Genomic DNA, 13,284 nt, shown 5'->3' on the forward strand with positions numbered 1-13,284 from the left:
ATGCTATTTATCTTTTTTAAAAAAGCTGTTACTCACACAAAATTGTGACTATATCCGTCAAGAGTCAACTTTAAATACCTTGATTATGTGCCAGACTGGAATATACAATAAGTGTGTGCATGCACAATTAGTTTAAAAACTAAAATGTTAACTCACTAAGTTTTTCTCATGCACTGACTGCATAGGACTAGTATTGAACTTGAACATGCAAAAGGAAAAGGATGTTCAACTCCCATTAATACTATGCTTAGTATATGGTCACTGTAATCTGCTTTTTCCACTCTCTTTTAAAAAAAAAAAAAAAAAAAAAAAAAAAAAGCGAGTAACACAGAGCTTGAGAATATAGAAGAGAAAATAAAAGTACCTAATGACAAGTGTATCGTGCCATACAAAAACAGGACTGGATTTCTTAACATGCTTCCTCACATAGAGTGAGATTTACTTTACTTGCAGAAAATCCAGTTAGTTGAGTTAAGTGTTGGAGTGGGAAGGGAGGATGAGAAGGTGAAAATCATCCAATGCAGGATACCTGCATATTCTATCAGCCACTCAACCCAACTTACATATTAGGTAGGACCACCAGATCCACAAATCTAGTGTTCTCCTCGGAGGCTGCCCTGCTGTCATTTCTCCTCCCCAACACACTGGTTATTGTAAATGGTGCAGAAGGTATTGCATGGGTCCTCCAGACTGGGGTTATTTTGCTCACAAAGCTGAAGAAGTCTACTCTGGATATCTTAGTACCGCTGGGGGCATGCGGTGGTGTGAGAGAAGAGCCTTTAGAATTCTAGGGAAAGAATATAAATAAAAAACTACTGTCCCACAGATTCCAAATGCATAGTTTGGAAGAATGAATTGTGAGTAAGATGTTGTCTCCTCCCATCCCCCTTTGCACCCAAAGGCAGGTTGACACAACTCTGGGCAAGTAACTAATCACTCTGATATATGGAAGATAATTAAATAGGGAGATTCATACTTAAGATTTGGATTAAATTACTTAACCAAATGCCCAGCTTCCATGGAAGTTGACAGTGTCTTTGTCATGAGCTCATTTGCCTGGCTGGAATAACATGTATATCATCCAGGTCTCTCAAATAGCATTTAATGTTTCTAAAATCTTTCCTTCTCTTTACCAAGGCAAGAATACAATTAGAAAGGTTCAGTAAATTCCAAAAAATTTTGGATTTACTGAACCTTGTCTTCTCTGCATCTTATAATGAATGACTTATTGCGATCACCCATGGATGTAAAGAAAATACAGGACTTTAAAAATTTCCATTTGTTCAAGAACTCCTATATCTGTATGTACACTTTCAATTGTAAACCAGGAGACCAGTGGCTAAATTCAGTTACAGTGGGTGCATAGGGGGCCTGGTGGAGGAAAATTCTAAATTCTGCAGACTTGTAGCAGCTATTTTAACAATTTCTAAAACTTGGTAATATAGGCTTTATTTTCAAGCTACGCTTCTCAGTCCCCTCCGTATCAGATAGGGAATGCCCCATGGTGAAGACTGTCTCTGTGGCACTTGGAGGCAGACCAGATCTTTGCTCTGAGCCAGTGCTTAGGACTGCCCCTCAGAAAGAACATCCCAGAATAGTCTGCCTCCAAGCAGAATACATTTTTCTTTTCCATATAATCAGATTGATTTACATGTCAGAATCAGTGCAGACCTCTAGCCCTCTTTTGTTCCACCTTCAGTGGGTTGTCTTCCCCCTCATTACAATGACAGATGGATTTCTAATGTGCTCATCTACAGAATCTAAATGATTAGTTTTTTCATGGCGTTGTATCAGAATTTTCTGGAATAGAATCACTGTCTAGCTTAGTATATGAAGTCTGTGAAGAAGACAGTGACATCAGGTCTCTTGTTGGCAGGATTTTTGGCATATTTACTTCTCCCATAGGGATTGTTGAAATATTGTTGGACCCCTCTGTTGGTTGCTCAGATCTTCCTCTCTATATCAACTTTTCTGTTAGGGTTGCCAACTTCCTAATTGCACAAAACCGAACACCCTTGCCTCGCCTCTTCTCCAAGGCCCCGTCCCCCACTCCATCCCCCCTCCATCTGTCACTCGCTCTCCCCCACCCTCGCTCACTCATTTTCACCGGGCTGAGGCCGGGGGTTGGGAGTGTGGGAGGGGATGAGGGCTCTGGGCTGGGGGTGCAGGCTCCAGAGTGGGGTCAAAATGAGGGGTTCAGGGTACAGGAAGGGGCTCTGGGCTAGGGCAGGGGGTTGGGGTGCAGGAGAGGGTGTGGGTTCCAGGTGGCACTTGCCTCGGGTGGCTCCCCAGAAGTCGCAACATATCCCTCAGCTCCTAGGACAAGGGGGCTGTGTGCTGCTCCCGCCCTGAGCACCAGCTCCACAGCTCCCATTGTCCAGGAACTGCAGCCTATGGGAGCTGCTGGGGTGACATCTGTGAGTGGAGGCAGCGTGCAGAGCCACCTTGTCCATCCCTCTGCCTAGGAGCTGAGGGACATGTCATCACTTCTGGGAAGCTTTGCAGAATCAGGTAGGGAGACTTCCAGCCCTGCGCCAACTGAACTTTTAGTGGCCTGGTCAGCAGTTCTGACCAGAGCTGCCAGGGTGCCTTTTTGACAGGGTGTTCCAGTCGAAAACCAGACACCTGTCAATCCTATTTTCTGTAATTACTTAATATAGTAATTAGTGGAAGCTACATCTCAAGACACTTAAAGCTAGAGTAGGCAGACCCCTGGAAAATATTCTGCAGCAGGAAAAGCTTAAGGCTTCATCCTGCAGCCATGGTCATGTAAATGCAGATTCCAGAATCAGTCCCTTGCATTGTGTCTCTACCTCACAAAAGGCTTAACTCATTCATGAAGCACTTTGAAATCTTAAAATGGAAGGGTGTTATAGAAGGGCCTGTCCTAGGGTCTCACCCCCACTTTGAGCTTGTGAGTTCAAAGATGGGGACCCGCAGGTATTCTCCCCCCACCCTAACCCTTAGGGTAGGGTTCCTTCTCGCTGCCACCACTCAATTTAATTCGGTGAATCGAGACACCCCTCTGTTCCCCCCCCTCCTCCTTCCAGAGACTTTCCTGGGGAAGCACAGATCAAATCACAGAGGGAGAAAGATTCCTTTCACTTCCCTCTCCCTTCCCTGCTTTCTCTGCTTGGAGACAACCCTTGTCTCCACAGAGTGGCGCCTAGCTTCCTTCCCCTGAATCCACAGGTAAGGAACTTAACCAAGTCCTGAACTTAAAAGAGTTTATTAAAAGAATAAAAAAAAGAAAAAAAAATACACAATCTCTATGAATCCAAGATAGACATTCATAGGGTCTAATCTTATTAATCCCTGGAGAAATTTCTCCCTTTTCCTCAGTACAAACAATACAGGCAAAATTACGAATAATCAATACAAACACACAGAATTGCAGACACAGGATTCTTATATGAAATTACCCAGTACTTCTAATACTCACTAGCTTGAATAGAAGAAATTAGTTCAGAAAGATGCGCAGACTTGATTAAGCGTCTGGGCTGGTGTAGTTCCAGACAGCTAAGAACACAGAACAAAGAACACAGAGACCCAAGTTCCCGCTCTCTGGGATTTTCAATTTCTCTTCCCTGATTGGTCCTTTGGTCAGGTGTTTCACCAGGTCTGTGTTAACCCTTTACAAGTAGAACTTAACCCTTAACTAACTACTTATGACAGGGCCCAATACTATTGCAGGAGGATGGGACTATTACTAAAGAGATCTCCATTACTACAAAGTAGAATATTTTAAATGCAGTATAACTTTTGATTTTATCAGTTTGTATAGTGTGGTATTGCTTATCTTCCGATAAAATTGCTTGTCTTCTGATAAAAATTGTAACCCTTTGCTAAAAGGGTGTCTAAAATATCCTTAAGATAGGAAGACATCTGACATATGATCAAAAACTACCACATTCAGTGGCTTTAATCTTGGAAAGAATTGCACCTTTCTCCCTCCCACTTTCAAAGTGAAATTGGCTAGGTTGCCAGTGGCTGAGAATGTCAGATGTAAGATGTTGGGGGGAGGAAGAGTGCTATGTGGTGCTCAATAATAAACTTGCTCCTTAATTGGAGGTTAACAGGCTGCACAAAGAACCTGTTTGTGGATGAAAAATTGAATTAAGATGACCACTAAACATACAAATATCTTGAGAAAAGGAAGAAAGTGAATAACCAAACCTGACTGTTTTGGACAATTTATTTAATAAACACAAATTTACTTTTGGAGACTTGTTGGCCTGATTTCACCTTCGCTCATTCCCAGAAAGCCCCCCAAACTCTGGGTGCCTTGGACAGAGAATTATTTCTGTATCTTGGAAAACACTTTAGACTATTTCTGGGAGCTAAAACTTGATAGACGTCTCAGGGACCGTGCTTTATTTACAGCATGCTTGAAAACAAAGTGAAAAATGACTGACTTTTTTTTTTTTTTTTTAAACACTGCTTCTCACTATGTAACATACAGTCTTCCTGTATGATACTCTTAAGCAATTCCTACATTTAGGGAAAAGTAGCTTCTCTGGAGTCTTGTAAAACTCAGTTTTATAAAACTGTCAGTTACCAGTAGAATTTTGTTGCTGTGAATTTGTCTATAAAGCAGTCTTATCTACTGACATTTTATAAACTCTGAGGTTGGAGTCTTTTTGTTGTATGATGATGGGGATGCATTCTGCACTCAACTATCTTTATTGCCAAAACCTGCTGCACCTTGTCTAGTCCTATGACCTCTTGCAAAAATCGGCTTTTCTTCAATTAGAAGGGTTATCTGTGAAGCAAGTCTAGTGTTAATAAGAGTCAGTTCTACTATGCTAGTATTTCTCTATTTAAAAGTCTGGCAGTCCATACTCTGCACTTCTGTTTTAAAAACATAGTGATTTTGCAAATGATCAAAATGCCTAACCCTAAGTAGGAAGATCTAGAAAAGTCTTTTTATCCATGATATTCACTTCCAAAGCTTGTTCAAAACTTTGGGGTTTTAATGACTGAATGGTAACGTTAGATTCTAAACTTCAGAGGCAGGAATCCTGTCTTCTGTAAAAATTCCCGGCACACTCTGGGGTACTGTAAAACAAAGAATAAATATCACAAGAAGGAAACCGTGTAAGGACATAGTCATAGCGCACATTTGAACGCTACCATTAATTTCATTAGTCACCAAAACAACCAGTAATCTTGCAGTAGCAATGGGAATCTTAACTGCAGTTAGTAAGCTGTGAAATAAACTTTTACTTAAGCATAGCGATTGTGTGGATACTGGTGCACTCACAGCCTGGAAAAGATATTTTGTGGTGTTTCCATGGCGCTTCAGTGAATAAAAAAACCTTAATCTGTTTTGTTGTACAAAACTGGGTGGGGGAGGGGAAGGATATGTGTGGTGTTGATAGGTTGCAGATGACAATGTCTGGATGTCTAAACTAGTGAAGTTCAGTGACTGGCTGAGGAGGTGGAGCATGGAACTTGGCCATCAACAGAGGTCTCCTGGGCACAATTTAGTTGTGCTTAGCCATGTGCTCATGATCAAGGAAATGGGGATGGGTGGGCAAAAGTTTACTACTGACTTGCATAATTTGTCTCTCTTTCTGGGAGAAGCCACTAATTTCCCCATATCTCAAAGACTTCTGAAGAATGGCAGATGATTGAAGTTAGGCCTCAGTATTTCATTACTTACAAATGCAAATACACTTTAAAAATATTCTAAATTTTAAAATTAAACTACAGTTGTGTAAGTGATGATAGTGTCAAAACATATTTTATTTGATTTATTTTGTTTACTATGAGATTAAATTGTGGCTTTGTTTATTTTCTGACATATGTGGGAGATACGGAAGTATACTGAAGGTGCATGTGCCTATGCATAGTGTACGTCCACAGGGTTAGAGGCAGGTAGAATGCCTTGAAGCACTGGGGTATGTGCTGTATAGTGTATAGCATTTATACACCTTCTCTTGGAGTTTCTCGCACCTGCCTTCTCTCCTCATTCCAACACCACATCTACTGTTAGATGCTGTCTTGCTTTGGGCTTGGCAGACCCTGGCAGTACCAGCCTATGGCTTTGTCTACACTGGACTTTCATCAGTAAAACTTTTGTGGGGAAAAAAACACACACCCCTGAATGACAAAAGTTTTACTGACGAAAAGTGCCAGTATGAACAGCACTTTGTTGGTGGGACAACTCTCGGGCCGACAAAACTACCACCACTCATTGGGGGTGGAAGTTTTTTGTCTGCGGGAGAGCTCTCTCCTGCCAACAAACAGTGGCTATACTGCGCACCTTTTAGTGACACAACTGTAGCGGCACAGCTGTGTCACTGAAAGTGTAGTGTACTAGACATAGCCTTAATTGTGCCTCTGTTTTGTGGGGAGTGCACAAAGCTGAAGAGACTCCTCTTTTACAAACTTATCTATGCTGGGACAGATGATCTGTTGATCCTAACTACCAGGGTTATTCAGTAACTCACAGCAGGCTGCTTCTGAAGATTCTGAGAATTTCCTAAAAAGCTGCAAAAACAATTTGTAGGAATATTGAATGTTAAGTAAGTGGAGGATGGAGTGGTAAACTTGTCTTATAAGTAGCGTAGCAGTTTTAACTTTGAGTTAGCTTTGGTAGCTTCTAAATAGCATAAAAGACCTGCTTTATGATTGTGCAGAGTTCTTTTTATTCTAACTAGCTTATAAATATATTTGACATTTTGCTATCAAACAAAACAAATTTAAAACCCTTTTTGGGTCATAGTGGTGTCTTGAAATCAGCCTTGAAGGAGGTTTTTGAGACCCTGCTCTCCAGGAGGCAGTCCTTTAAACTCTGTCTCTGGAGGGCTTTTCATAAGCCCACAGTAGCAGAAGCATAGATAAAATTGGTGCCTCTGAAAGTCCTGGTCTTGGAGGACATAATGGGGACATGTTACGTGAATTATTTACTCATGTACACTAGAGCACACTTCCAAAGCAGTTAGGAGAAACTTGTTCCAGGGTTAAATGTTGGTTCCTCTTCTGCGGTACTGTCAGTATTGTGAATAGGTACCAAATGCTTTCATGTTTTTATTTCACTTACTTGAGTGAGTCTAAAACTTTGACAAACAGGAAATTGGGATGTAGGTATATCTGACTCTTGTCCTTCAAAATATAGGTCTAGCTTATAATATGTAATGACTCTGACTGTACTAGGTTCATTGACTTTCTGTGGTGTCCACTGCCCTCCAGATTTAAACTTCAGAAGCGAAGGAAAATTACTTTTAAACCTCAGTCTTATCTATGTCCATTGTTGGACTGATAGAAAAACAGGCTGAAGTTTAAAACTGCAGGAAAAGGCTTGAGTAACAAGTTGAGGTAGAGAGGTTGGGGAAAAGGTGTGGGGTTTTTTTTTTTCTCTCTTTAAAGTAAATCTGAGGTAAAAGCATCAATGCTACTACATAATCTAACAGTTTTAAATTAGTCTGACACTAATATTACTTAACTATTGGTATGGCTGTGTGTTAACTATAATTTCTATTACAGGAGTCTTATCCCTCTTCATCACCAATATGGTTTGTGGAATCAGATGACCCAAACCTGACTTCAGTGTTGGAGCGATTAGAAGATATTAAGAAGAGCAATACTCTGGTGAGGAACTAGTGTGTGTTTATTTTGTTTTTGTTTTTTTTTTACTTTAACTGCAGTTCAGATTAAATAAAAAGTGGTTTCAAATGGGAAGGCTCCACTCCCACCACAACACTTTTGGCTGTTTTGCATATACTTTCACATCAGAATACAGGCAGCTCTTTTTAAAGTACTTGAATAGTAATTCCAAAAGGCTTGAGTTTTTTGCATGACTTGAAACTGTCTGAGAGAACATTTGTTAAATTGTCAGTGATGTAACTTATGCACTCAAAAAATAGTTAAATAGATTTGCACATAAGAACTTAAAACCTATTAAAATTTCTTAATGGGAAGCATTTGAATATTAGTCATTGGTATTTCCATTATGCAGAAATTACAATTATTTCATTACTTTTCGGGGTAGTTTAATGTGTGGTTTTAGAGTAAATGTGCTCCAGAATTCAGCTGGAACTGTGGTTTCAACAGCTGTAAAATTTCTCAAACTTAAACCTGAACATTTTTCAGACTCTTTGCTTTTAGTAGGAAAGATTTTAACAGATAACTAATTTGCCCTAGACAGGTGGTAATGAAATTGGCCACTGACATGATGGACTTGGAGGACTGTAATGTACAGATTGTTTAAATTGAAAACTGCTGGAGTAAAAGTTCTGTACCAGTAAAGGCTGTTTGGTGGCATTATTTCTGGCGTGAGAACCCTTTGGTGCAATTATTAGAATTGTATGGAATCAAAACATTACTTTCTTATACTGTGCAAGGAAGGAATGGCTTACTTTAATATAATTTGGAAGAACTATTAATTTTTTGATACATTTATGCTTAGTGTTTTTTGTAATGCTATGAACTCTCTCTACAATACAGTGAAGAAAAACCTGATGATATGCCAATCAAAATATATTTGTAAAAATCAGAAAACATTATTTTTCAAGGTACACCACTACCCCAATATAACGCGGTCACGGGGAGCCAAAAATCCCTACCGCATTATTAGTGAAATGCTGTTATATCGGGATAGCAGTGGGAGGGCTGCAGCGGTGATTTAAAGAGCTCCGGACGCTGCGGGGAGCCCGGACCCTTTAAATTGCCAGCCCGGCCCCGCTGCCTCAGCCCCGGGGTAGCAGCAGCAGGGCTCTGGAGGTGATTTAAAGGGCCCTGGGCTACCCGCAGCAGCCGGAGCCCTGGACCCTTTAAAGCACTGCCGGAGCGCCGCTGCTACTGCACTATATGTGAACCTGTGTTATATCAGGCCGCGTTATAGCGGGGTAGCGGTGTATTTAGTAAGTTTTCTATAGGCTAAAATATAACTAACTGCCTAACAAAATGAAATGTTCTTGTATTTTAAGGAAGGTGACTTTTGATTGCTACAGCGGCTTTTGATTGCTACAATGTTTTTGGTTTTCTGTTTTGTTGTTTTTTTTTAAAAAGGGGGGGTGATCCTAATTTTTTTTGCAGGATATTAGTTGCCGTGTGGATTAATATTGGTTATATGTGATTCATCATATATTCATTTGTTTGGGGGTGGGAGGGAATAGGGAAATATTCATGTAATCTGGCTGAAATGTTCAGCATGTAGACTTGGTTCTTGACTTGTGACTTTTAATTATCTGGATGTAAAAATGCACAGTATAAATTACATTTAGGAGACCATGCAGAACTAGCAAGGAAATTAACAATTGAAGATGAAATTTACCCTTTATGTCTATTGGAAGACATATGGTATGTCAACATAAGCATTTTGGAACCTGCAGGAAGAAGGCTCCCAGCTCAGGCCAACAGACTTGGGTTAGTGAAGCTTGCACTAATGTACTAAAAATAGTCTAAGGGCTTGGCTACACTTGAGAGTTACAGTGCTGGTGGTGGCTTTACAGCTCTGTAACTTACTCCCCGTCCACACTGGCAAGGCACATACAGCGCTGTAGCCAGGGAGATACAGCGCTGGCTGTACTCCTCGGCCTGGGGAATAGCTCTTGCAGCGCTGGGCTGCCAGTGTAAACAGTGATTAATCTTACGACGTTGTAACTGACCTCCGGAACCTTCCCATAATGCTTTTTAAGTAAAGATAACACTCTGTTTTGGTTTTTGTTTTGTTGTGAACTAGGGGCTCCTGGAGCTGCTTATCTAAAAAACAAACACAGCTCTTGTTTGCCCGAGCAGAGGCAGGCAGGGGGATCCCCTAGTGTTTGCTTGAGGAGAGAAGCAGCCCGGATGGGGGGGGGTCCGTTTTGGAGCAGCTGCTTATCTGGTCTGAAGGCTATTTGCATTTAGTGAATGAGAGAGGGGTGGGGGAAGGGGTCAAAATTTTTAAAATGATTGAAGGTTGGTGCTGTGCATCTTCAAGTCCTTAGAACTTGCAAAGCAGGGAGCTGACACAGTGTCAGCTCCAAAAATCCACTCTCTCTGTCTCCCCCACGCTCCCTGTCACACTCCACCCCACCCCCCTCTTTTGAAAAGCACGTTGCAGCCACTTGAACACTGGGATAGCTGCCCATAATGCACCACTCCCAACACCGCTGCAAATGTGGCCACACTGCAGCACTGGTAGCTATAGAGTTGTACGAAGACAGCTTTAACTCCCAGCGCTGTACAGCTGCAAGTGTAGCCAAACCCTAAGGAGGGGGATGGGCTTCAGAGCCTAAGGTCCCGCCCAAAGTGCTGTCTATATGGCTGTATTTAGAGCGCTAGCGTGAGTCCTGCTAACCAGGCTGACGCAGGCTGCAAGGTTCACTCCTGGAGGCTCCAAAATGCTATGTGCCCATACCTGAAGGGGCACCCCCTTAACGACTTAATGCACCCTGTTTGACCTACTTATGGGAGGAAACATGGTAAACTTCACCTTCAGTTGTGGATTTCCTTGTTGCTTTCGGTATAAGTGGAACATTCTTCTAACTGTAGTTCTTGGTTTAGTTTTGAATAATTTAGCTTTTTAATACAACCTTTAGCAGGAGGGGTTATAATGATGGTTATGTGTTCAGGTTCTGGCAGTGATCATCAGTAGACCATATGGCCAAACAAATGGTATCCTGGGATACAATTGAAGAACTTTCCAAAACTTGCTTGGCTTGTTTAGTCTTTGTGAATTCATCATTGTTCAATAGTAACAAATTATTCAGTAAGCACGGAATACTTTTGCTTTTATGTTGAGATTTGGGCTGTCAAGCGATTAAAAAAATTAATTATGCTGTTAAGCAATAATAATACTATTTATATAAATATTTTTGGATGTTTTCCACATTTTCAAATATATTGATTTCAATTATAGCACAGAATACAAAGTGTACAGTGCTCACTTTATTTATTTATTTTTAATTATAAACATTTGCACTGTAGAAATAAAAAGTTGTATTTTTCAAGTCACTTAATACAAGTACTGTAGTGCAATATCTTTATCATGGAAGTTGAATTTACAAATGTAGAATTATGTACAAAAAATAACTGCACTCAAAGCCAAAACAATGTAAAACTTTAGAGCCTACAAGTCCACCCAGTCCTCCTACTTGTTTAGCCAACCACTCAGACAAACAAGTTTGTTTACATTTACAGGAAATAATGCTGCCCGCTTATTATTTACAATGTCACCTGAAAGTGAGAACAGGCGTTTGCATGGCACTGTTGTAGCTGGTGTGGCAAGATATTTACATGCCAGATGCACTAAAGTTTCATATGTCCCTTCATGCTCCAACCACCATTCCAGAGGACACGTGTCCACGCTGATTATGGGTTCTGCTCAATAATGATCCAAAGCAGTGCAGACTGACGCATGTTCATTTTCATCATCTGAGTCAGATGCCATCAGCAGAAAGTTGATTTTTCTTCCTTGGTGGTTCGGATTCTGTAGTTTCCGCATTGGAGTGTTACTCTTTTAAGAATTCTGAAAGCATGGTCCACACCTCGTCCCTCTCAGATTTTGGAAGGCACTTCAGATTCTTAAATTTTGGGTTTAGTGCTGTAGCTATCTTTAGAAATCTCACGTTGGTACCTTCTTTGCATTTTTGTCAAATCTGAAGTGTAAGTGTTCTTAAAATGAACAACATGCTGGGTCATCCGTCTGAGACTGCTATAAAAGGAAATATATGGCAGAATGCGGGTAAAACACAGAGCATGAGACATACAATTCTCCCCCAAGGAGTTCAGTCACAAATTTAATTAGTGTATTATTTTTTTTAACAAGTGTCATCAACATGGAAGCATGTCCTCTGGAAGGGTGGCTAACGCATGAAGGGGCATACAAATGTTTAGCATATCTGGCATGTAAATACCTTGCAATGCCGGCTACAAAAGTGTCATGTGAATGTCTGTTCTCACTTTGGGCAGCATTATCTCCCGTAAATGTATACAAACCTGTTTGTCTGAGCAATTGCCTGAACAAGAAGTAGGACTGAGTGGACTTGTAGGCTCTAAAGTTTTACATTATTTTGACTTTGAGTGCAGTTATGTAACAAAAAAAAAATCTACATTTGTAAGTTGTGCTTTCACAATAAAGATATGCACTCTGGTACTTGTATGAGGTAATTAAAAAATACAGTTTCTTTTGTCTATCATTTTTTACAGTGCATATATTTGTAATAAATAAAAAGTGAGCACTGTACACTTTTTGTATTCTGTGTTGTAACTGAAATCAATATATTTGAAAATGTAGAAAAACATCCAAAATATTTAATGAATTTAAATTGGTATTCTATTGTTTCGCAGTGTGATTAAAACTGTGATTAATTTTTTAATTACAATTAATTTGAGTTAATCACATGAGTTAACTGCGTTTAATCAACAGCCCTAGTTTAGAGAACTACATGAGAACTTGTGACAAGGCAGTAAACTTGTCACAAACTTGTCCATGGTTTGTCTTGTTGAATTGCACTGCATATATGCACAGTGTCTGTTTGTGTGTGCAAATAGAAAGCTCATGGCTGGAGGAGTGAACACAGATTTTTGGTTATGCACTTCATCAGGAATGCTACCTTCATAGGGAAAGAGTTACTTATTTTGTTAGTCACACCTGGCAGTGACCTGTTCATCTCACCATTGTAGTTTTATAGGATATACTGCCTGTCTAGGGCCTCAGAGGGACAGGCGAGTGGTTTAGTCAGACAGCCAGGGATTCCAAGCAGGGCCCAGAAGTAACTGGAGCCCGTTAGCGTCTGTGGAAACCATCCTGGACCACACAAAAGAAAGGAGCTAGCTACCACAGGCAGGGAGTGGCTTAAGAATAAAGTAGCCATGCTGAGGAAAATCTGCAGGGACTCTAGAGGTGGTAGGGAGGTGGCCCTAGTGTCAGGTGTGCCTTTTGCTGCTATCCCTGTGTAAATTTTCCCCCAACTCTGGTCAAGTTGTAAGCCTCTGAAAAAATGCAGTTTGTACATGCACAGGAGAGGCTTGTTAGAGTTAAGTCTCTAAATGTTCAGTCAGCACCAGGCATGCTCCAACCTGGGGTGAGCAGGAGTCTTCCTGGCAGCCAGAGGGTACTTATCTGGGCAGAGGGACTGAGAGCAGGGAGACAATTGCTCCTGTGTTTTCAGTGCTCCTCCTGCTGGTGCCCAATCAGAAAGGAGGAGGAAACAGCATGACTCAAATGCAGGGAGTGTGGGGGTGGAGGCGTTCAGAGGAGGGGAAGGTGCATGAGTGGGTTAGCTGGGGTATATGGCAGGGGGCAGAAGGATGTCTGAACACACTCTCCTCTGGGGCTCCTGGGTGCAGTTC

General features: G+C 41.0%; 1 protein-coding gene across 3 annotated transcripts in view; it reads left to right on the top strand.

Moving 5' to 3' along the window:
• Positions 1 to 13,284, top strand: part of UBE2Q2 (ubiquitin conjugating enzyme E2 Q2) — a 227,408-nt gene that overhangs the window by 162,894 nt on the left and 51,230 nt on the right. For all 3 annotated transcript variants that reach the window (XM_044979262.1, XM_044979263.1, XM_044979261.1), the window contains exon 2: positions 7,492 to 7,596. In XM_044979262.1, the coding sequence (XP_044835197.1) occupies positions 7,492 to 7,596 (105 nt within the window). The remainder of the gene's footprint in view (positions 1 to 7,491; positions 7,597 to 13,284) is intronic.

Source organism: Mauremys mutica, chromosome 11 (genome assembly GCF_020497125.1).
Source record: "Mauremys mutica isolate MM-2020 ecotype Southern chromosome 11, ASM2049712v1, whole genome shotgun sequence".
Taxonomy (NCBI): Eukaryota; Metazoa; Chordata; order Testudines; family Geoemydidae; genus Mauremys; species Mauremys mutica.